The following is a 24638-nucleotide window of genomic DNA, read 5'->3' as shown; positions in this document are numbered from 1 at the left end:
GTTTTCTCAAAGATAAAAAAAAAAAAAAAAAAAGAAAAGAAAATTTGCCAACATTACAGCAGGCTTGTGCATCCTGAGCATGTTTCCTTTGTCAATTTGTTCTAAATCCCTCTCATCTGAGTTTGACATTTTCCAAACAGGTGAAATCTTGTCTTTCACAGGTTCCCATTCTGGCCCAGGCTCAGAGAAGCAGAGCCCCATGACCCAGAAACACAGCCCCCAGACCCAGCCCAGCCCTGTAGCCCAGCCAGGCCAAGGAGGTACCCAGCCTGGCCAAACAGCCACTCAGACAGGTCAAATACCTGCCCAGCCTGGCCCCACACCAGCTCAGACAAGCCAAACAGTGACTGGCCCTCTTGCACCAGCAGCCTCCCAGCCTGCACCAGCTGGAACCCAGCAGAGCCCGGTCACCCAGCCCTCTGGCCCCCCTCCACAGATCTACCTCCATGACGGCAGGTAAGACAGCGCTAAGAGGGATGTTCGTGTTTGTACGTTTTGTGAGATTCCTTAAGCGCAGTGTGTCTTGGTTACAGAACAAAGAGTGACTGGGGAGAAAAAGAAGAAGAGTTTTTTAAAGGCGACAGATATAAAACTGTGTATATAGATGAGTGTGCCATCCTGTCCTTGCATGCCAGTACTGTTAGTTCAGTAGAAAACCTGTGACTGCAGGCAACTTTTGTCCCAGTCAGTCTCTCAGGCTCAGGCTGGTTTCTGCTTTGTTGCATAACACCACTTAGCTCGTACAGTGTCAGTGAAAAATTTACTTTAAGGTATCTGTTCTATAATGCAGGAGCCCAGCGATCGGGCCCTCTTCCACATCAAAACTATGAAAGCGTGAGTGTGTGCACGGATGGCTGTGTGTGCATGTGAGTCTCAGATCAAGAGCAGCGCTCCCAGAGCTGTGGATGTATGCCTGTTTTACAAGTGGGAGCCTGATAAAAGTTTCAAAACAGAGAGTGATATTTACATCCCTTTTAGCCTCCTTAGCTTCACACACTCAGTAATCCTTTCAGTAGGACATCTCCTTATTTGCTAAGCTTCTTCAAATCAATGCTCTCTCCATTGTGGCATAAACTTCTCCTTTGATTTTGTCTCCTCACAGGTCAGAGGTAAAAGCCAGACAGGACGTTAAACCTGACTTCCGCCATCCTCCATTCACTGATTACAGGCAACCTCCAGTAGACTATCGTCACCCACCTGTTACTGATTATCGACAGCCGCCAACGCTGGACTACAGACACCCGCCTGGTCTGCTGGATTTCAGACAGCACCCTGCAGCTGCACAGTTCCCTCTGGGGTTGCCTCCTGACTTCAGACCACAGGTACAGCTAGACCAAGAACCATCTGCTCAAGTTAACACTGTGTTGAGCATTAGGTATACATATTCATTTGTATGCAGTTATGCCACCACACTGTGGAGCGAGTGTTGGTAGTCTTTGTTTTCGGCACTGTTATTTGCGGTGTTTTTTTTGCAAGTTGTTAAATTTTTTCTGCAGGACTATGATTACTTCACGGTGGAGCTGGAGAAAAGCGCAAAGGGTTTTGGCTTCAGTATCCGCGGGGGCAGAGAGTACAAGATGGACCTGTTTGTGTTGCGCCTTGCTGAAGATGGTCCTGCTATACGTAATGGAAGGATGAGGGTGAGATGACAAAGTTGAAAACCTCATTGGTAGATGATTGGAATTGCTGTCAGTGAAAACAGTTGTTGTTTTGTTGAAGAAATGTAGAACACAGACGTGTACTGAGAAGCAGCAAAATGCCAGTTTGTCCATCTTGACGTCCATATAAAATCATATTACACAACATGCTTGTGTAATGTGGGATATATTTATTTCACAGATTTTAAAGATGGTGTAAAATGGAATACAGCACAGATTTTTTTACCTTTCAAAAAAAGACAACACTGCTGTTGTTCTTCTGCAACATGTTTATTATCTTTCACTCCTGTTGATTGAAATATTTATTTTACTGTCTGCCCCATCTTCTTCATGGGACAGGAATGGCTTATAGGTTAGGAAAGGGGTAAAGCGAGTGAGTTTAAGTGCATGTCAACTCACTGACCCTCTGCTCACCCTCAACAACTCCTGTTGAGATGCACTTGAAGAACACACTTAATGGCACTTAATCGCCAGTTGCTCCAGTGGAGCTACCCACCAGCAGAAACAGTGGTTGTGTAAAAAAGTCAACTTTCCATGGATAACCAGAGGCTGACAGAAATCGACTCATCCTCTGTGTGTCTCCTCCAGGTAGGGGATCAAATCATAGAGATTAACGGAGACAGCACTCGGGACATGACTCACGCCCGCGCCATTGAACTCATCAAGGCGGGAGGCAGGCGAGTCAGGCTACTGCTAAAGCGAGGCACAGGACAGGTGCCAGAATATGGTGGGTTTTCCTGGCACAAAGTAAAGTCTCTAAATGTCTAACTCTTTCCACTCGGTCTCCTTAGTCTCTGACCTGATCTCTTTCTCACTTTCATACAAGAGATTCATTGTTTGAGGTCCAACATTACTGTTTTTTAACCAGAATGGCTTTTTCCTGCAAATGCTATGTGTTTTACTCAAGAACATATTAACATGCATTAATATCTGCATTTTACTCCTTGCTCTGCAGTCTTCCATACTGTCGTCTAAAAAAAAACATATCCTGATATAAAAAAATATTGTAATCAAACAGTAGAATAACAACTTACTCTTTAGCCTTCATGTGTTGTAACCCCTCTGCTTTAAGTCTAATGATTGGTATAGGCTTTTACTTGCCTTCCCTCAGGAATGGTACCTTCCAACCTCTCCATGTGCATGAAAGGTGACACACTAAGCTCCCCCTATTTCTTCCTAATGGGCCACTCTAAAGACACGGTTTGTGAAAAACTGCATGTCTCTCTCTCCATACTGAATAATCTGTGTGCAGCGTAGCTCTCGGCATGCATTCGTGTATGCATGATTATGAGTTTATGCATGGGAAAATAGAAGCTGTGTGTGTATCTACGTGTGTATGTGTGCGGGTGCTTCTGCGTGTTGTAGTAAGAGAGCAATATGGTTTGAAGTGACCCTCCAGATTAAATTGTATCATCCTGAAGAGGGTTGTGAAGTAGACTATGTGAAATCAATCTGCTCAGGATCAGTCTGTCACACAACTATAAAGATGGTAATTGTTTTCAAGCACTGAATGAATCCTGTCCCACATCAGCCTTTAGGTGTAGAGGCTTACATGGCAAGGTGTGTGCTGCTCACACACATTTGCATGCAATATATATATATATATATTATGATGTGGTTGTGTTATTATGTACATCTTTTTTTCTCTCTGTTTTTTTCCTCTCCTCATTCTCTCTGTGTGCATGTGCATGCTGCTTTGTGCCTCTCTGCTTTTATCTCGGTCCACCTGAGCATATTTTCTTCTTCCCTTACAGACTGTGCCGGCCCCTGGGATTCCTTTTCTACAGCCAACTCTGCCCTGCAGGAAGTAACCCTCAAACACTACCCAAATCCATTGCTCTCATCCCATCCAGCCTCAGCCCCAGACTCCCCTCATCAGCTCCCTCTAGAGGCCACAGTGTGCATGGCAGACAAAGCTCCACAGCTGACAGACCACAGCTCCATTAGAGGGGCTACAGGTGGCAGGTCCACCCAGAAGAAGTGCATCATCAGGGGGCAGGGAACCCCTCAGGGGTGCGGAGAGGTGGACTGTGGAACAGGCGACAGACAGCCTCGGGCTTTGCCTCCCAAAGCTGTCCTGGGGAGGTCCGTTGAAAGAAGAGAGAGGCAGAGGGAGACTTGCTCCCCCTGCTGTGAGAGAAAGGGCCTGCACACACAGGCGATGAGCACTGTCTGGCCTTGGGACCCCTATGTGAGTGTGAATTTGAATGGAGCCTCTCTTGGCAGTGGAGATGGACATGTCAGCCTCCAGGAGAGGCTGGTGTCCAGAGGTCTGTTCCCCAGAGAAGATGAGAGGGCCAGTGGCCACAGTGGGCTCTGCTGCCCCTCTAAAACCATGGAAGATCCTCCTGCGAGGAGTGCAGCAGCCTCCCCTGGGCCCTGGAACATCCCTGGGTCTGACAAACTGCCTGGCACCCTGAGGTCCTGGACCTCCACAGTAAGCAGGTAGAATGGATCCCGCTGGTTTGGACCGGATCACACTGTCTGGCTCCTCATTCAGTTCACCATCCAAGTCTGAGAAAAGCTCTCCCTCACCCTCTCTTTTCTGTCCTGTTTTCTTCTCCATCTACTTCTAAGATCATTATTTTGTTTCATTTGTTCTTACGAGATAATTATTACACCCACCACCTTAAAAAAGAGAGGAACTTTCACAGCTATTGTAACATACAGTATAAAACAGATGGAGACTACTCAATATGTAGGCATTTTAGCCCCTCAGATGCGACAGTAAATGTTCTGATCACAGATGGAGCAACAACGTCTGATTCTGAGTGGAGCTGTTCTTTCGACATGTACCTTTAACTGCTCGACCGTATCTGGCTCAGATTGGTTAGTGCAACGTAACCTCAGATGGAACAAGATTCCTCGCAGGACAGAGACATATGTACATCCAAGAGATTTACTTTTGCTCCATTTTCTCTGTGCAGTGGGAAGATCTGTCAGAGGGAGGCAGTGACACTGACACTCCTGGAGGACATGGCACTGGCCCAAGTGACAGCCTGGTTAACCCGACATATGTTAGATCTCACATGCCTACCAATATATCATATACTGTAAATGTAAAGATGTGAAAAATATGTTCATTTGGTAATCTCAAAAACATACCTGTGTTTTTGAGGCAGTGTTGTAGTTAGATACATTGTAAAGAAAAGAGAAAAAACCCACCAGGACAGTATTTTAGGATCACTATTTCCATGGCCTCGTCTATTACTACATATCAAAGACTGTGCAAGTCAACAAACCCAGACTGCTGAGGGAGGCAGCGGTCATGTGCGTGGATATAAACCACCATGTCTTTATACAGGGACTCACATGTCTTTTAGAGTTAGAACATAGAGAGGATATCCTCTGTGGAGCTGACCAATTGGTATTCATGTGAGAAAAAAGAAAATCTTTTTTTTCCTCAAATTGAACTTTTAAGTGACTAAAAAACAGTTGGCTTAGTAAGAAATCATAATCCTGTTCTGTACACAACTTGATCACAAGTCAACCATGCAGTCATTGTGCAGAAATATAAGGCGTGTTGTATTCATTCAATGCTCAACGGAAGAATTTTGTCCAGTCTATATTTCCCATTTCTATGCCTTTTACTGTGCTAAGTGTACCACATCACTGTGGGAGAGGGGCATCGGTGTGGGGAAGAGGAGGCCGATGGTTATGAGGTGGGGCGGAGTGCCTTACTCAAACTAATGCAGTGCTGTTGTGATTTGTTTTGGGAACTGAATGCAAAACAGATGTTAATGACCATGCACACAAATCAGCCTGGAGCCTGTTTTCTTCTGACTTAACACCAAGCAGTATATATACAGTTATCTTGATGCACTCTTATCAATGTCAATGATTGCCCTTGTCCCCTAGCGCTTAAATGGGGATACAATGTAGCCTGTAGCATTACATCCTCTTCTTAGAGTCATCTGGGAAAGTGGAGCTGTGAACATTTATCCAGACAGGGTCGTTGTCACAGTGGACCGTGGTTTCTGTTGTTTAGGAAGAGTCTCATTTCAGCTTTATTTGTCTATTCTGTAAAGAAAACAAGTTAAGTTTGCATTGTTGCAAGCAGAACCAATGCTCGTGGAATCCAAACCCAAGACTTTAGATGATGTGTAAACACAAATGCATTGAAACGTGTTCGATCACAAAGTTTTGATACTGGCAGAGTGGAGGCATGCTGCTATTAAACTGATGGAGATGAAGTCACTATCCTCCTGCATTTCTCCATTTTGATATCATCTATTTCTCTCAACAAGATGTTTGCTCTCATTAGAAATTAAATAACCAGAGCTTTTTGAGGACTGGAGGACCAGATGAGTAAAATCACAATGCATTTTGACAACTTGACTGAATGCAGCATGATGACACATCCAAGCTGTACTTGTAAACTGGTATAGGTTTACTGGTTAACTGCTTTTTGCAAGACAATGCACCTGCAGACTGGGGTACTAGTATGACCTGAAAAGTTGAATCCAACTGTGTTCATGTGATAAACTGGTTAGCAAGGAGCATGAGAACATGCCATTAGGCTGTAGAAATGTGTTTACTGTATGTACAAATGTCAAAGTTTAGAAAAAGGTGGAAGAATATGCTATCCAGCCCTCTGTCTCCATCCAGGCCATACCCCTGCCTGCTGTGAGTGATTTTGTATACAAAAACAAAAAACTGCTTTATTGGAACTTGTGAAGGATGGCACGTTCATAAATCCCCATTGAGATCAAGTATAACTGTGTAGTGTTAATTGTGTATTATTCACCTTGTACAGCTGTATTCCTACAAATATGGTTTACTGTATCATTGATACTGTAGTTTCAAAGACGTGAACAACTATTTTTATGAAATGCGACAGTACTGATATATTACATTTTGCTAAAAAACAAAAAAACTTGTTTACTGAAAGATATTCTGAAATACTGTCAAATAAACTCTTGACATGGTGTAAAATATTCATTTCTAGAGATTATGTTACTAGTAATTACAATGGTGAGGCTTTCACAGGTTCCAGCATCTCAAACATTTTGCTGCCTTTCTGTTCTATATCATTCTACATTGATTCTTTTTGGAGGAATAATTGTACAAAACAAGAAATGTAAACACTTAACCCTGGACGCATTTTTTTACAATTATTTGGATATTTTATAGACCAAACGATTAATCAAAAAAATAAACATACTGAATAATCATTAGTTGCAGCCCTACGTGAGACTAAACCAAAAACAATGCTAAATAATAATGGGTCCTCATCAAGTTGAAAGTGGATTTTATTTAACAAATCAGCCTCATATTTGCACACAGGCACACTTGTGGAACAATTTAAAACCCCTGGACACCCACACAGGTCTTTCCTTTATTGTAGCTGATTAGGCCTCTTTTCAGCTCGAGGTTGAGCAGAGATATGCTGGGAGTTTTCTGAGGTCACCAAACTACATGAAAAAATCAGAATCACATTCATCTGTTAAGACATTTTGTATCTGTCAATCAGGCTTACACACGACCACATAACCCTGAGAACAGGTCTAATTAGTCAAACTAAGTGAAAATACCTGCGTGGGTGTAACGTGGGCACTCTTAACACCAGGTACCATGTATTTAATGAAGTCAGATCCACAATAATGATGTAAATAATTAGTGTTTGGACTGCTGTTCAGTCCTCCTGGTGCAGCTTTCCAGTGAAAGTGACTTACTGGAGGTATTGATTATGATCTTTCACAGGTGGATAAAAAGACAAGGCTGAATCTTACACCCACCCAATAAAAATTTTTAAAAAAATGATACAAATATTTACACACTTCTGAACAAAGCAGGTATTCCATAATAAAACAACTTGTAAACATGTTCTTAGCGTCTCGTTGCTGTCTAGTGGTTTAGGCAGAGATGGTGAGCTGACAGTCGGCTGCAGCTGAGCTCATTATTGAGCGTCATTTTCTGGAGGAATCAAGGTTTCACTGTTTGGCTTCTCATTCAGAGGAACCTCCTGAGAAAGAACAACAGAAAAAAAAGATCACAGTCAAAAAAACAAAAAATCATTTTCCAAACAGCCTTGAGTTACATTGCAATTCTAAATAAATTGTGTCTACGAGGTTAAAGGTCATGATATTGGCTTACCTTAAGGTGTTTGTAGATTCCCATTTGGAAACGGCAGCAAATAACATCAACCAAGAATCCTATCACACCGTGTAGCATGCCTGCAAGTGAGAAAAAGGACCCAACTTACTGTGAGGGGAAAATAACTCCAGTCTTTTAAGACTGAATGTCTACCCGTCACAAGCAGGATTATTCCATTAAAATTTAAAACGTGGAGCTTGCCAGTAACTCCATAATCTTTGAGACAGTTAACGACAATACATTCATCATCTCCTCCCATTATCGTTAATCATTCTATGAGAAGACCTGGCAATTCAGTTTTAAAAAAGATGATTTGCTGGAGTAGATGACAAGATTAGATAACAGTAAAACTGTCCTGCTTTACATGGTAAATGAATGGGGCTGTGGGCATACATAATGTCTAAGGAACATACATGTGGTGATGCCTGATTGTAGCCCATTAACAACATATTGTCTAGATTTTAAATTGGGCTCCCAACTGCATTACTGTGCAAGCATAACATTAACTTGACAAAAATCTAAACAAGGTTAACTAAATGGTCTATGTGATGGATTACTTATATTTTCCACATTTTAAGTCCCTGCAAGTAGATTTTCGTACTAATAATACACAATACATTCTAAAGTAAAATCACACAATGGTTGCCTGGAGGCCAGGAAAGCAATCTAAACATTAGCAGCAACAATTTAGCAGTCAGCATTTAAAGTAAGTGCTAAAACATGACAAAGTTCCAGTGTGCTCCTTTAAAAATGCATCAGGCATGCTTCAAATGTGTTTCTGTAAGAGTTTATCTACCTGTTGTAGAGAAAATGCCTCCAATGATGCCACAGAGTCTGACAAGAAACTGCCAGAGAGGCATGTGCTGCTCTGTGACTTTGACCATTAGTGAGTTTATATCGTATTTCATAAAGATCCCTGAGACTCCATGACTGCCTGCAGCATGGTTTATCACTCGTTCCTGTAGAGCATGAAGAGGATTACAAACATATTCACCATAGCGATACGAAGCATACTACACAAATATACAACCTTGTGCAAAATGTAAACCTACCCGCTCAGTGACGGAGTACTGGTGTGTTTCTGCAGAGACCTTGTAGGTGTTCAGTTTGGTGGGCACAATGGTGATAAAGTACTGAAACATGTGGTTAGCTGGAGATAATAACCAAAAATATTTGTTAGCTCAGTGAAACGAAAGTGTGTATATGAATGAAAAAGGATAAGTTACGATGAAAATTGATTCATATTTGACAACACAGACGTACATTCAGCGGAGACTTTCTCTGTGCCGTCCAGAGGGCTAATAATCCCAGGAACCACTTCTCCAAAGGACAGGTGGTCAATCCGGTGAGAGAAATTATAAGCTGTGACACAATCGAAACAATAAATAAATATCATCACGTGATTATAACTGCTTTATTTCATGAGTCAACAACCACAACTTGAATGTACAGTGTGATTATCTTCGCCATGTTACATAAATTTGTTCAACAAAGTTTTGTCAAAAAGATAATGAACTCACTGTCATGGCTGACAAGTGCAGCTAGATGAGCATGGCCTCTGGGATGAGGGATGGACCTGTGCAGGAAAGAAAAGGTCAGCCACTGCAAAATGTATAACGTTTTAAAGCCGTGTAGATACATACTTGCCAACGGTAACGTGGAAATTTCCTGCCACCTTGTTGACATACAGGTGTCCATGTATCCTGCAGGCATTAAGGGTAGTGGGACTGTCCTCACTATGGGGAAAATGAGCAACACAATGTGGAGGGAATATGTTTATCACAATTATATGGAAGGGTCAAACACTTCCTTGTTTATCTTAGTAAGCCTAGTTTCAACCATCACTCAATTCTAAACAGAAATGAGCCAATCTTGAGGATCCTGTACCTTTGAGGCTCAGCAGGAGGAGCTCCTTTCATTGCAGCCTTGAAAAGTACGTCCTGGAGAGCGTGCTCCACTCTCAGACGCTCCTGGATGTGCAGAAGTGTCCTAAAACAAAGAGGGACAGAAAAGTTAAGGAAACAAACATTCACTTAGAATGAAACAAAAATCAATTCAACGGACAAAAGCATTTTACATTAGAGAAAAAGGTGGTTTCAATGTTAAGAGGTGTAATTGTAACGCTTAAGTTAAGCAGTTTAATCTTACATGTGCCATAATCTTTTCTCTGGGGAGAGCTCAAAGTTGACCTAAAATGTGACAAAACACAATTGTCATTTGAGCATAAATGAACTTTACTACTGTTACACAAAAAAAATAAGATTTAATGCATTTTTTCTTATTTCATTTTTACAATTCAGTAAATAAACTGTGATTGCACACTGAAGGCGTTTATACTCACTGGTTCATATTTTAAGCCATCAGAAGCAACCATGTTCTCTGCCAGATCCAGGACATCTGCACCTATATCTGCAATACAATTAAAAACATCCATGACATCTTTCTCAACCAAATATGAATGAGTGCTTTTTCTAGATTTGTACTTACATTGGCATCTCATGGCCACTGTAATGTCAACATTTATCCTCAGCTTACTGTAAGTAAAGAGCAGATGCAGTTTGGAAACATACTAAGCAAAGACACGGGGTTGAAGTGCAGTAATCACTCCTCTTACCTGCTAAAGTCTTTGTCCACCTCATACTCATACTTCATCCATGTGTCTCTGTACACAAAGAACTCCAGGAAGGCGAGGACAGCCATGAGAGTGAATGCTATCAGAGACACTGAAGAGAGTATCAAAATGAGTCACTTTACATTTAAAGTTACTCTTTCTGGCAGGAGTAACGTTATGCATGTAGTAACTGAAGGCTACATTTGGCTGTGTAGTATCTGTAGCTAGGTAATGTTACCTGTCCCACCGCTGGCTGTGGACTCCACATAGCTCTCGGGAACTTTGGGAAACGCGTCCAACTCCTTTACCAGAGTCAGAGCCTTCTTCTTGGTCAGTCTCCTCATTTTAGGAGCAGCAGTGTTGCAGCTTCAGGGGAGTCCCTCATAAAATGGTTCTTTTCTAGCAGCGAAGTAGTGGCTGTTAGTTGTTTTGTGTTACGAAAGTTGAGCAACGTTTAACGTTCAGTTTGTCTTCCTTGTGCTGACGTAGAACATGACAGCAGTTAGCACCCGAGCTAACAGTTGACGTTAAGTGTTAGTTAGCAAGATAGATAGCTAGATAGCCGGCTAAAACATGACTACGAGTGGCTGGTCTTGGTGAAAGAAAGTCGTTATTGTACCATCAGCTCAGTCCATGGTTAAAGTGCTTGCTTTCACAGTGAAACATAAAGAAATGCCCAGACGCAAAGCAAGGTACCTGAGGTAACGTTAACGCTAGTTGCGTTGAGGACTAACCAACTAGCTAGCTACGGTGTGTCGTTGGTTTGACCTCATTGTCTGAAATAAAAAGTGCTCCCATCTGGATTTAGCGCCCTCTAACGGTAGAGTAGCAAACTGTTGACTACTGCCATTAAAAAAAAGCAAGTTGGTAAATTATGATGATATAGGGTCGGGATATGAAATAAGTAAAGTGAAAGGTATGGTATAATATTACATAATCTGTAGTACAGCAATATAACATAGGATGGAATAGAATAGAGTATCAAATACAACAGTATAAAAAACAGTATGGGTATAATATAGAGCACAGTACAATGTATGTCTCAAAACATGTCAATGCTTATATTTAATTTTTCCTTTTTCTGCAAGGAAGCAGATGTTCTTCTAAGGGAAAACTTGAGGCTGCAACATGATGTGAAACCCAAACAAAGGAATGTGTAAATGGGATGGACTGGGAAGACCGCATACCAGCCCTTAAAGAATGATGGCTGGATGAAGAGAAAACCTTAGTCCTTATGGAATCATACATTTCCATATGGACTAAGGTTTTCTCTTCATCCAGACATTATTCTTTAAGGGTTAGTATGCGGTGATGGTATGCGGGGATCATGTTCTCGTTCCAGTTCCAGTTTTCTATGTGGGGGCAGTTGGGAACAGGAAATAAGTCTTTCCTCTTTTGAAGAGCAGCAATGAAGCTATTTATGAGGAGGTAAACCTTGTTTTTGTTTGCTGTGAATATTGCCTCAATTGTGTTATGTTATTCAGTAAAGATGATGTAGAAGTCACCTGAGTCTCTGATCTTTTTACTGGAGCTGGTATAACTTGATGTACAAAGCACATTCAGCTTGTCAGTATGTCCTATGCTATAGTCTGTCTACATTCTCATGAGGAAAATGTAAAATATTACACAAGGTACAGCACAATAGCATTTCAAATCAGGATAGGTAGTAACTATACTGTGTATGAACAATTAAATAATTTATTTATCTAAATGAAGACCCATATGTCACAAAATAATGGACTGGAATGCACTGGACACAAAAAAAGAATTACATTAATTGGCTATAGGTGAAAATAGTAAATATGTTAAATTGATTTTTGTATTTGTAAGGCCATTAAAAAGATCTTTCTTTCATTCACTTTATTTAAAAATTGCACATTAGTGTTCTTCAAACTTCCTTTGTTAGTTTCATTGGCTGGGCCGAAAGCAGGCTCAGATTGTTATTATAAGTGTCTGACAACATTATGGAAAGGATTCCTACAGAGAGAGGCCTTGTTAAAACCTATTTAAGAACTTTTTGTTTAACCAGAAACAGCTCTGAGATTGCTGGCGCTAAACCCACCAGACTCCATTTACAAAAAACAATACTTGTAGCAAGTATAGAGCCAACATATTTTCACATGTAAATCGGTAAACTACGTTTATTTCAACCAAAACTAGAGTTGTGATTGCTGAAAAATTGGAAAGACATAAAACTAGAGTTTTATTTTGTTTCTGTTGACTTTGAATGAAGTGTATTTAACGATTTATAAAGGATCTTACTCTTTAACAGAAAGGTCTACCTCCTTAGAAATCCTTTCCATAATGTTCTCAGACACTATAATAACAATAATGTAAGCCTGTCAATGGCAAAACAAGCACTTTTGTGAACGTAAATGGAAGGTGCACAATTGCCCCATAACTTACATTAGTTTCCGTTTAATGCAGTATTGATGTTTATGAATGTGCTTAAAGGCTTTCAGCACCACCTGTGATGCCATTCAGCAAGTCGTGGGTGGAGTCTAACCTCCATGTTAAGCACCGCCCCAAATTGTACACTGCAGTGAGGGGCTTCTCACAATGGGCAGTATGAGAAACGTGATTTTTTTAACATCATAGCATGTAAACCTATTCTAGTAGAGCCCAAGAGTACAAATATGACACTGAAAAGGAGTATAATACGGGTTCTTTAAAGGTGTTTGGCATTAAAGGAGAAATAAATATTAATATTGAAATGAAATCTTCCTGTTTGTAGATTTATATTTTATATTTTATTGATATGACTGTATGTAAGGCAGCTTTCTGCAGAGCTGTATTTCTGATTACATCATGTCATGCTTTGGGGCTGACTAGAGCACAGTAGCCTACTGCAGACTGAATTAAAAATAAAACATTGACTGAAAACTTCTCGGTCTGTTTTCTTTTGACTCATGACATACAAACTTTCAGTCTGAGCAACAAAACACAATACAATGTATACATTGTCCCTGAATAAATAAAGGTTAAAAATAAATGAAATAAAATAAAGGAGAAACATCTGAAAATAAAGATTTTTTGTTCCACAAACCAATCGCCACACATTGATCCTTGGGCTTTTGGGTACCAGGGTACCAGAGCAGTTGCCAGCATAGCCTCATTGGTCTACAGCCTTGAATCTACCTTATTTATTGCCTTAATACCTACAGTATATTTTGAGAGGGTCTATACCAGCCTACACCTTTCTGGTCATCTGGTTGTTTAACATTTTATATATTTCTCTGCATCTCAATTCTATCTACTACTGAATGAACCAAAAAAGTTTATAAAATGTTGTAATAACATAGCTGTAACTCACAATTTATTATATCAAAGGACACCTATTGTCAAATATTTGTTTCACATACTTGAGCCAAAAAAAAATTTCAAGACACAATCCTAAAATTAACTTTAACTTGAAGGTGAAATCCAATGTATAAATGAATGTATATTATCCCATTGGTTTTTGGACAGTAGAGTCTATACAATTATTATTATGGAGCAGCTTCAACATTTGATCACTATACTGTCTCTCTGCTTTTCAAGGAGATGTTTCAAACCAGCAAACGAAAACAGATGTAAAAATATGACATAAATAACAAATAAAGTACATTTTAATCTGGACTTCCCTTTTACACGAAAACTGCAGAGAGCAAGGAGTGGTTGGATCCTACTCACTCAACCTGGTTTACAGCTCTCGTATCAAAGAGCCTGTGCCCTACTCATGTGTGTCCTCTAAAAGTTTGCTGAATCACTAACAACTAAACTCATCCCTGACTTCTCTGCAATGCACAGTCAAAGAGAGAATTTCTTGGCAGGGATCGGTAAAGCATTGGCTTAAATGTTGCTGAAAACATTCACGAATGCATTAACATATTTCCTGGTTTTAACAGGGGCCCATAGAATAGCAATGCTGCAAAACAATACTATTGTAATAGTATGACAACAGTAGTAACTATAACAAGTATTTTTCAGGTTGAGAACATCATTAACTTTTGTCTTTTAAGTAACCTAAATCATAAGAGATATCATGAGAGACTTCTTCCTTCAGTCAGGTGCGCATTAGGGATGCAATCCAACTTTTTCAGTCCTGATACCGATACCTGGGCTTTGGGTATCGACCAGTACCGGGTATATATACACTACCGGTCAAAAGTTCGGGGTCACTTAAAAATTTCCATTCCACTCCATTATAGACAGAATACCAGCTGAGATCAGTTGCATTGTTTTTTTTAACCAGGGCAGCAGTTTTCAGATTACATTATGTGTTTACATAATTGCAAAAGGGTTCTCCATTGTTTTCTCAGTTAGCCTTTCAAAATGATATCAGATTAGTAAACAGAATGTGCCTTTGTAACACTGGATGAATGGTTGCTGATAATGGGCAATGTAGATATTGCATTAAAGATCAGTCACTTCTTTCTACAACAGTCGACAACCCTTTTGCAATTATGTAAGCACATAATGTAATCTGAAAACTGCTGCCCTGATTAAAAAGCAATGCAACTGATCCCAGCTGGTATTCTGTCTGTAATGGAGTGGAATGGAAATTTCTAAGTGACCCCAAACTTTTGACCAGTAGAGTGTGTGTGTGTGTGTGTGTGTGTGTGTGTGTGTGTGTGTGTGTATATATATATAAAAATTTACTGCATTTATTATTAAAATAAAAAATGGTGCACTTGGTAAAAAAATCTTTGACTTTAACAGGAATTACAATTCAAGTGTAAACCTTTTACAACAAATCAGCAACAAATGGTCTAAACTTAAACAGGAAGTAAAATTTCAGGATATAATGCATATAGTATATAAATATAGAATTGAATTGTCGGCCCTCATTGTCACCAATACCCCATCTAGCTATTTGAGTCAGTATCGGCCGATATCAGTATCGGGTTGGTGCATCCCTATGCGCATCTTTTCAAACAACAACAAAATGAAATATACTTATAATCACATAATGAGTAAGGGATTTAGCTAAGGTTTACTGTCAGCACTATAGATATACATCCAAAGTGAGTTACTTTACAACTCCAAGTATTATCTGCATTATTTTAGTGCTGTGGAGGCATAGGACAACAAAGCGTGCCAACAAAAATTCAGCGTCCTCATAGACAGTTCATAGCCACATTTAACATCTATTTAGGTTGTGACACTCTTCCCAACTAAAAAATGACTTAATTAATTAATTAATTAATTAATCAATCTCTCTATATATATAAAACTCTATTCTGCAGGTACAGAGTCCGGACCCTCGTCCTGTAGGACAGCTGTCTCTAGGACATCGGAGGTGGGCGTGTCAGGCAGCTCTTGAGACAGATCTTCAGAGCATCTGCTCACAGTGGGTGAGATCACATCTGGACTTGTGTCACAGGACTCTGTGCTCTGCTCCGAGGTGGCTGTTGTAATTGTTGTGGGAGCACCGGGGGGAACTGGGTCAAACTCATCATCGTCGTCCTCCAGGATGGGTGACTCATGGATATCTGCAAGTAAAAACAGAGAGATCTTAGACTGATTTGGTGAATTTGACTGTGGTTATAAAATGATGAATGAAAAAAAAAAAAGAAGCTAACTCACTGCTGAAAGCTTCTGGGTACTGCTTAGCAATCTTCCCTTTTAGTGTCCTGGGGAAGCAGAGGAGGCCAATAAACAGTGCGTGTGTGTGCGAGTGTGTATTTGCATTGGGGGGGGGGGGGGGTAGCGACTTACCTGATCCTCCTGAAGACGCTGTCTAGATCTTTCTTCATCTCCACGAGGGTGCGAGTGTGGAGTAGGAAGCGTTCGTTCATCTGATGCAGTCGCACGTTAGACAGCCCGTTAAAGTTGATCAACATTTCATTGGTTTTCTCAAAGCGATCAAGCCTGTTTTCACAATAATTCAGCAAAGCAAAAATGATCTTCAGGTGGTCAGTTTACAAAGAACAAGGCAGATATCAGTGTCACTGTCATATGCAAGTGAACTGACCTACACCAAAAAGCACACACATTTTATATTTAGTAGTGCAAAGTAGCAGAACAGCCAAATGAGGCTAAACAGACTAATATGACACTTACATGTGTCTCTGAGCCTGGATGATGGCGTTCACATCCTCAGAGTTGACCATGCTCAGCATCCTGTTACAGAACACGCCAGATGCTGTGGGCTCCACCATGGTGAAAATTAAGACGAAAAAGCTGCAAATACGAACCTTTATTTAGAAGTGCAAATAGGTCAGTATGCTATTTTCAACACCAACATCAGCATTGAAATCACGAGCCTATAAAGAAACCTTAATCATGAAACTAATGTAAGTTATTCAGTGCCTATCATCATCTACAGTGACGGTCAAACCCAACTGTTAAGTTTCTCTGTGATATGTTTTAATACAGCATGCTGATTAACTTGATTGACAGCAGTACAGCAGAGCCCCCGCGGTCAGCAGGCTGACCACCACTGATTTTACCGTTAACGTTAGCTGGTGAGCTAAAGTGACGAGCGAAGCAACACAATTTAAATTCGCTACCTCAGCTCTCACGGTGGATGTCTGCGTTGACCCCTGGCTGTTTGAATAGCAGATTTAAAAAACGACTTCTGCAGCCTAAAGGTGCAGCTCACAGCTGGCTGTAAAATAAAAACAAAGCGCTTCCGTGTTTTTTTTATACTTCCGGTCATAGGACCACCGTTTCCGGTGTTTTTTCCTTTCATGTTTTTTCCTTTTCCTTGTCTTTATTTAAAACTGCGCAAATTACAAATGTACAATATTAACCTAATGTGGTGATATCATTGTTTTTCAGATGTAGAATACATAATGACAATAACGACGGAAGTGCGGGACGTTTCAAACTAATGCATACATTAGATTGTAACAAATTAAAATAAGGTAAATTTAGAGTGCATGCAATGCTATCCAAAAAAAGGAAGTTGGTGTACTCTTTGTCTTGTCTTGTTTCAAATGTCTTGTTATGTCCACAACACAAAGATATTCAGTTTACTGTCATGGGGGAGTGAATAACTAGAAAATATTTACATTTAAGAAGCTGGAATCACAACATTTTACCTCAAACCGATTAATCGATTATCAAAATAGTTGGCTATTGTTTTAATAGTTGACAACTAATCGATTAATCGATTGATATATGTCACTGCCATGAAAGTCGTAGGTTTTTTGAGGAAATAAAGTCAACCTAACTTTATGGTTAGTTTGGATTTGGATTATAGATTTATTATTATTTGGAGTTCACTTTTTATCCACCTACGCACCTTATACCAATAAATCCAATAACTCCATACTTCCAGAAAACTCACAAAATTACTTTTATTAAGGGACAAGTAAAAAACGTACATGATTTATAAAAAATACAAAACCGCTTTGTCTACCTTGTAAGCTAAGTAAATGCATAGCAACAGTACATGCAAGTCTAGAGTTAAGTGTCCTACAATTCTGTAACATTTTTCAGCTACAGGCTAAAAGGGGAAAAGTACAGTTTGGTTGCAATCTATCATTCGTCTCAGTCTACATGATACAGATCCAAAGTGATGGTACAGAATAAGTTAGGTTGCACGCAACTCAACTGATGAGTAAATAAATACTTAACATTTCACAAATATTGACAACCAGTAATTCAACGCAATGTTAAACAAAGCCTGCGAGAGAATTACATTCGATTTCTGAAGTACAAAACCATTCTACGTATAAGCTAAAGATGAAAAGAATTCATAGTATTACACTTCTAAGCGGGGATGCAGTGATACAAATAAATATGAAATAAATAAATAATGAAACCCATATATGAGCCATATGGCTTACCCAACCCATTATGTACATAACATCCCCTCTGCTCCCGACTACAACATCACATGTATGAATTTTCATATTAGTGTTCTGTTTAGAATACCATAAACATACATACAAATGACCTCGCACAAGCACAAGTGTCCATAGAAAACCTGATTTGATTTGACATTGGGTGAATTTCAATGTGCTTTGGCTTTCGTTTGATAAATAAAGTAATATTAGGCTATATATAACAACACATTTGTGCTATATAAGAGGCAATGGCATAGAATTTCAACTTGTATAAAGTGTTTTACCTATACTGACCCAGGAATGGCGGGAATCACTGATATTGATATTGCTGAATGACTATAGACCCATTGTGTGTTTTGCTGTTGTATTATGTGGTATTATTATGCAAAGACATTTCTATTTTTGCTTTTTTTTACCTTACATATAAAAATAAGTTAAAACTTCAGAGAAATGGATCCAAAAAAATAAAAGTAAGATTTACAGTTTATATAAGGCCATGCAATTTTAGTAGACTCATGCATCAGATCATTAGGCTAGGTCTTTTGGATGAGTGGGCTTGCCATTCATGCAAAATGCACTACAGTATGTGTTGCTGAGGCCACAATAAATATAGCTACTGTCCCTTTGTGTTCCTTAATACCGATCCAGAATTAACACTAGCACTGTACGTAACACATAATTAAGGCTGGTGTATTTGCTGTTGAAGCTGTGAATAGGCCTTATTTAAATGGGACCCATACACGTATTTGCACACAGAGACGGTCTACAAACACAGACTCTTTGATAGGAATGGATGTCAATGTGAAAAGACACAAACACAAGGGCTACTGTACAGGTCTGTGCTCTGTCAATGTAAAGTGTCATTCATTCCAAAACGAGATATCCACCATTTCAAAAAAGAGATATCTACTCTTAACAAAGAAAGCAAAAGTAATGTCATTATATTAGTCAAGCTTAACATGTATGCTTGTAAAAGATCCACATTGAGAATGGGTTCAGCTGTATGTTTGAAATGTTGAGTTAATGAATTTCAAGTAGCACCTTTTTTCTGTGAGTAAGATGATGATCTATTGCGTTTTGGAATAAAATATTTTCAATGTACCAGCAAAGTAGAGCTCCAGCATTTCATCTAAAGTAGATCAAAAACACCACAGATGACGGTCTATCATCAGGATGGCATGAATATTAAATACAACATAAGAGACAAAGTGAAAAAACAACAGTTCATAAGTTACCGTTTAAACAAAATAAACAAACCTCCAAAGTTATTATGGAGAAGATCAAAGGATTTCCAGCTGCTTTATGATTGAAGGCAATCTGAGGCAACTTCTTTCTGTAAGTGCTTGAGAAAAAAAACAGCACCCCAAGATTTCTTCAGAGATGTGTGCAAGGCGGAGTTTTGACTTTACCACCCATCCTCCATCACCGCCCCGCTACTGGTTGGAGGTGTTGTCACGGTTACACATAGCTGTGCAGGCTCTGCATTTTCCTCACACCTTGGTGTCTCCTTCACTTCCTCTTCCGTCTGGGATTTATGCCCGCTGACATCCACGCCCACCTGGCCCTCCTCTATCTCCACCTCTTCCTCCTCATCTTCCTCCTCCTCCTCTTCTTCCTCCTCCTCTTGCTGCTGCTGCTGCCGTTTGTTGCGGCAGCATGGTTTGAACAAATGGGGGTCAATGAGCACCTCCCCAAAGCGCCCCTTGTAGATTATTCCACAGCACACCTTTTGCCTAGACAAAAGATGACACGTTGTGTTAGTGTATGAATCCACACCACAACAATTAAAAAGGGCCTGTGTCTGTGTTTCACATACTTTAGGGCATTTATAGTACTGCATTACAATGTAATGATAGTGTACCTCTGACAAATATCTAAAGTCAGTGTGAATTTTGTCTAATGCACGCTTGGTATACCGGTGCGTTGGAGAATGAAGTCATGCAAAAGAAGATAGTGAACTCCTGCACACTCAAGAACACTGTCAGCTCTCACGTTTATTGACAAGGCAACATGTCGGTCACAGAACGTTGTCAAGGCATTTAACGTACAGAGTTATGCAATGTAAATGTGATTTTTTTTTTTTTTTTTGCCTTGACTTTTTGAGCATGTGAAAATCCACAGTGTCAATAACCAGTAGCAATGTGTCGTTCTGAATCCTAAATAATGAGACAGCGCTGTCTGACTTACCTCTTCCAGTAAGTGAGGTCCAGGAATGAGAAAACAGGGGAGCGGCTGGATCCAGGGCTGAGCTCAGTGTCTGAGCCGTCATCTGACAGGTTGCTGTAGCTCGGAGACTGAGCTGGGGAGGTACTGGAGGTGGTGCTGTGAGCATCTGAATCTGGTGGGCAGCACAAAGCGTGAACAATGAAGGGGTGAATTAGGTGTTATATATGTGGTGTGCATGACCCCAAAAAAAATCCACTCTTTAAGGAACAAATAAGTGAGTGCCAGCATGTTACTAAATGCCAAAATGCAAAACTCACTGTTTCTTTTAAGCTCTTTCTGCAGCCTGCTGATCTGGCTCGGCCGGGCTTTCTTGGAGATGGACTTTATCTTCTTGGGCCTGGAAGTTATCTTTAGGCTGGGACCTCCTCTGGCATCAACAACCTGTATGGAGGAGAGGAGAAATCAGTACTGAATGTGTTTGCATATTTGATCATGATGACCAAGCATTTGGTCAATCATATCAGTGCTGCGATCCAAACTCACATGGTTCCAGTTCTTCTTGGTTCCCACAGGTAGCTTTTTCCATCGTTTCACCAGCAGCACACAGGCGTTACAGATTTCTCCAGATCGCGTTTCGCTCAGTCTGCAAGACAATTACAGTATGTGACGAAATGGGAAAATATTTCAAATCAATAAGAGGAATGTTATAGCCAACACATTAAGACGAATCTCTCTCCAAACCTTACGTTTTTTTCAGCAGTGTCTCTTACCCAAAACAGCTCCTGAAGTCTTTCTCGTACCGCTTACTGTCCGTGAAACGAGAGCTTGACGACTTTGCGCGGCAGATGCAGCAGCCGTCCAAACTCCTGTACATTTTTGGCTTATGAAAGCCAAACATCTGAGTGCAAGAAAGTATTTAGATATTAATATTTCAGGCTCTTATCGCTGTGCATGATGTGTTAACTGCAGTACCTCCCTGCATCCGTGGTTCAGTTCAGAGGTGATATTTTTAGTACCATTTCAGTTTAGCCTTTATATGAATTAATAAACAAATCGGGTGTTTTGTCACGATCAGAGAGCACTAAAAAATTTTTAAAAAATCCGCTTTGACCCACATGGGGGGGAAGTAGGTCAACAGTCAGACAGCGTGTCAGACAGATCATGTCACCATGCTGCGCTCACAGGATGCACGCTTCATTTTGGAAACTCAAAATATAAGCACGCACTTAGTGCGATCCTCCAAGCTGCACGTTATTTGCTGTGGTTAAAAACAAACTACAAAACATAAGAATGTACTGCCAGAGAAATGCAAAAATATAAATGTGTACGGGGGAAATCACTCGTAATGCAATAAGAGCGCCGATTATGCAGAGGAATTATGATTTATGTTGCTAGGCAAAATGTAATCTCCACAGCACATGTAGACCTGAACTGCGGCAAAACTGTGAGCCGCGCCCCCCAGACTGGGTTTTTTTTCTTGCCATCAGTCCTCGGGGTCCAGTGCGGAGTCTCACAGAGCGGACAGAGAACAGGAAAAATGAAAGACCTCTCACTTTGTTGGTTATATCAGATACCACTTCTCCTGATGACGGAAGATATCAGTAGGACAGTCTATTTGACATGATAATGGCAAATAACAATGGAAGTCATTTTCAGCAGTAAGCAATCTAACATGGTAAATGTGTAATAATGAAAACTGTGGGTCCTTATTATTTATTAAAATGCATTATTATATATGATATCAATATGATGGTCTGTAAAATATTAACTAGCCCTGCCCCTGCAAAACCAGATTAAAATGTATACAATTTTCATGAAAATCCATCTAGCCTGTGTATAGCCTACTTTACTGCTACAGAACGTTTATTTGCAGAAACTTGCAAATAAAGCCACTGAAGTTATAGCATAAGTCTATTGAACTAGAAAAGTGCTTCGTTGACATTAAAAATCAATTTTACACGAGAGTCCTGACTAAAACATCAGCAGCACGTAGACATTAGAGGTCACAAATAATATAACAGACTTATTATTAAATAGATTATAGGCTATAGGCTATATAATACATAGGCTATGAAGGACTATACAATGATACAACAAAACACATATGATAAGAAGGGTATTAAAATGCTCAAATAAACAACCTATACCATCAATTTAAAATATGTAACTTTATATGTGTTGTCGGTTATAAAAACGACCTTGTATCAGCTCGGTGCTTGTATTCTGGAGTATATTACAAGGCCGACCATATATTCACCTTCGAGTATCTCATCTGTACACTGCAGACGATCTCTGCAGCAGAATACAGTACGTGACGCAACTCAACATGGCAACACACTTCAAAGGCGGAGGCAGTGTGGAGAAGGGGGTGTGATGCGATTTTCCGCAAAAGCTGTAATATTAAAAGTAAACTGTAAAAATCCTCCTGAAAGCAGTTCGATCTTGCTTGATTAACACCTGCACTTTTTAAAATAAAAGAAGGCGCAGAGAAATACACTTGTTTTTATCGAGAGAAAAGTGCAAGTCGCCAATTTCACCGCCCACTCCAGCGAGGAAGCATGGCATGCCACACGACCTGCTTCATGCGCACCCATTTTATGATGACCGTCCCCTGCTCGACAATGCCCGACTTTCCCTCCCGTCATTAACTTTATGTAGCGGGATACACTAGGGCAAACACATTTCGAAAGCAAAATATCTTGTTTTCAATTGTAAAGGAAAGCCGTTCTCAGACAATCGTGTAATTTGATCTTTACTCTTTGTTATTCCACAGCCGCGTCACTGCAACAGTGCACCTTCAACTACATGCGCACGAAGTTCAAAGCGACAGCTTTCTGAAAGTCGGTGTTTGTGCTGTTTAAACAGTTAAACCGTTTTTTTTTACCCAGCTTGAGTTCCATAAGTACTTTTGTGTTTGCGGTGGCTGTTTTATTGACAACAGCGCCCGCGTGCTGAGACGCATCTCTGGTCCCGGTGGGCGTGAGAGATTCAACTTGGCTTAACGTTATTTAGCAGGCAGCTGCAGGCTTAAATGTGTATACTACAGACGCACTACAGCTAGCCTACACTATGGAAAGTAATGCCTTTTAGAAAAGTATGGCTATGTGTCCGACCGTAACGCTCACAATAACCGACTTTAGTCAAATTTCGGGAGCGATAAAGGAAACTGATTTCCTCCGACGGCCAACAACAATAACAACAGCCATCCCTTGATATGATGCCCGTTCTGACGCTATTAAACACATCTTCGCGTTAATTCATCGTGCATTCATGCCTTCCTCCCACTTTGCCCGGCTACTTTAACTGTTCATAATGTGACCTACATCAAGTTGACCACCCAGTCGGCCTTGCAGCAGGCCTAAAAGAGCAATTGTTCTGACACAACTCGAAGCTTGTTTTAAATGACTCTGAACACAGTTAAGACTTTACAACCCCTTAAAGATTCAAAGACCCACCAAAACAACTGCATGCCTTACCTTGTTGCAAGCTGCGTGAAGCTAATACAAAGTAGTCCTTAGAGCGCGTCGTTACGATGTGACTATTATGAAAATCAACCCGCATCAATAACCCGCTCTTGTTGATGTCTGCGCTTGTGGACGGGTCTGAATAGTTGTGGACATAGTGCGCATGCGTGGTATCCACACCTCCATTTCAGAGTAGGGCAGAATGTTTTTTTCTTTTTCTTCAATCAAAGCATTTACATAAACGACGTGTGACGTGTCCGTGCGTCTGCATTCTACAGGCCTTATAAGGATGGGAACATTGCGCGGGAACAGGGGGCTCGGCCCCGGTTGCTATGGCACATTGGAGAGTGTAAGCAAGGGGGCGGAGCCTGTCGTTTTACTACTGAACGGCAGATGGCCCGTCTGGAGGCCTACGGTTTTTAGGGGGCTCGCCTCGGCGACGTCTAGCAGGGATGGCCTTTGTTAATTTGAATTGCGTGACAGTGGACCAGATTAGTGGTAAATAGAAGGTGGTTGAAAAAGGCCTCCATCCAGTGGTCAGTTTAGAGCGATCAACCACTTATCCGTTATTATAGCAAACCAGCCACCCTGCTTTCGCTTACACTGCATCGGTTTGATAATATTTACTAGAATTTGAGATAGCCTACAATTTGAGCCTTGAATTAGATTGATGGTCAAAAATAAATAGAATTATCACTCATATGCAATACAATACAATTCTGCCAAAAATATTCTCATTAGGCCTACTCTACCCCTTTTAAATACAACACAATTAGGCTACCAATGTTATTCAAGACACCTCAGAGTTTGCCTTCAATTTTCTTTCCCTAAAACCTAATAGTAATTCAGCATCACAAGCTTCACA

The 24638-nt window shown here is 40.4% G+C and overlaps 4 protein-coding genes across 17 annotated transcripts in view; 1 reads left to right on the top strand and 3 right to left on the bottom strand.

Moving 5' to 3' along the window:
* LOC116063068 (membrane-associated guanylate kinase, WW and PDZ domain-containing protein 2-like) overlaps nucleotides 1–6595 on the top strand; it is an 81984-nt gene extending 75389 nt beyond the window's left edge. For 6 of the 12 annotated variants that reach the window (XM_036002738.1, XM_036002737.1, XM_036002742.1 and 3 more), the window contains 5 exons: nucleotides 141–456; nucleotides 1103–1322; nucleotides 1497–1640; nucleotides 2247–2385; nucleotides 3413–6595. In XM_036002738.1, coding sequence (XP_035858631.1) covers nucleotides 141–456; nucleotides 1103–1322; nucleotides 1497–1640; nucleotides 2247–2385; nucleotides 3413–4107 — 1514 coding nt within the window. In that variant the 3' untranslated portion in view covers nucleotides 4108–6595. Of the gene's footprint in view, nucleotides 1–140; nucleotides 457–1102; nucleotides 1323–1496; nucleotides 1641–2246; nucleotides 2386–2747; nucleotides 2859–3412 lie in introns of all 12 variants that reach the window. The other 6 variants (XM_036002747.1, XM_036002744.1, XM_036002746.1 and 3 more) reach the window with 5 other exon arrangements.
* Nucleotides 6596–6892: 297 nt separating this feature from the next.
* On the bottom strand, nucleotides 6893–11155 carry ergic2 (ERGIC and golgi 2). The gene is made up of 13 exons (XM_031317930.2): nucleotides 10604–11155; nucleotides 10369–10477; nucleotides 10242–10288; nucleotides 10096–10163; nucleotides 9903–9943; nucleotides 9642–9743; nucleotides 9398–9490; nucleotides 9275–9330; nucleotides 9018–9116; nucleotides 8807–8904; nucleotides 8551–8713; nucleotides 7755–7834; nucleotides 6893–7623 (listed from the first exon to the last, which is right to left on the bottom strand). The coding sequence occupies exons 1-13, from the start codon at nucleotides 10707–10709 to the stop codon at nucleotides 7558–7560; spliced, it is 1128 nt and encodes a 375-aa protein (XP_031173790.1). The 5' UTR covers nucleotides 10710–11155; the 3' UTR covers nucleotides 6893–7557.
* A 4262-nt stretch (nucleotides 11156–15417) lies between these two features.
* kxd1 (KxDL motif containing 1) lies at nucleotides 15418–17020 on the bottom strand. 3 transcript variants are annotated; one of them, XM_036002736.1, is made up of 5 exons: nucleotides 16800–17020; nucleotides 16411–16530; nucleotides 16066–16218; nucleotides 15934–15980; nucleotides 15418–15839 (listed from the first exon to the last, which is right to left on the bottom strand). In XM_036002736.1, the coding sequence occupies exons 2-5, from the start codon at nucleotides 16506–16508 to the stop codon at nucleotides 15583–15585; spliced, it is 555 nt and encodes a 184-aa protein (XP_035858629.1). In that variant the 5' UTR covers nucleotides 16509–16530; nucleotides 16800–17020; the 3' UTR covers nucleotides 15418–15582. The 3 variants fall into 3 exon arrangements, with proteins under 3 accessions (XP_035858629.1, XP_031173817.1, XP_031173818.1); XM_031317957.1 differs by having other exon boundaries at nucleotides 16860–17009; XM_031317958.2 differs by having other exon boundaries at nucleotides 16411–16544; nucleotides 16860–17007.
* Nucleotides 17021–17626: 606 nt separating this feature from the next.
* On the bottom strand, nucleotides 17627–24040 carry sinhcaf (SIN3-HDAC complex associated factor). Its single transcript, XM_031317953.2, has 6 exons — nucleotides 23786–24040; nucleotides 21080–21207; nucleotides 20853–20952; nucleotides 20627–20750; nucleotides 20331–20481; nucleotides 17627–19876 (listed from the first exon to the last, which is right to left on the bottom strand). The coding sequence occupies exons 2-6, from the start codon at nucleotides 21205–21207 to the stop codon at nucleotides 19549–19551; spliced, it is 831 nt and encodes a 276-aa protein (XP_031173813.1). The 5' UTR covers nucleotides 23786–24040; the 3' UTR covers nucleotides 17627–19548.
* Nucleotides 24041–24638: the final 598 nt, after the last annotated feature.

The sequence above is a fragment of the Sander lucioperca genome, chromosome 7 (genome assembly GCF_008315115.2).
Source record: "Sander lucioperca isolate FBNREF2018 chromosome 7, SLUC_FBN_1.2, whole genome shotgun sequence".
Lineage (NCBI taxonomy): Eukaryota > Metazoa > Chordata > Actinopteri > Perciformes > Percidae > Sander > Sander lucioperca.
The sequence above is the reverse complement of the archived record's forward strand: the minus strand, read 5'-3'. Positions and strand labels throughout refer to the sequence as shown.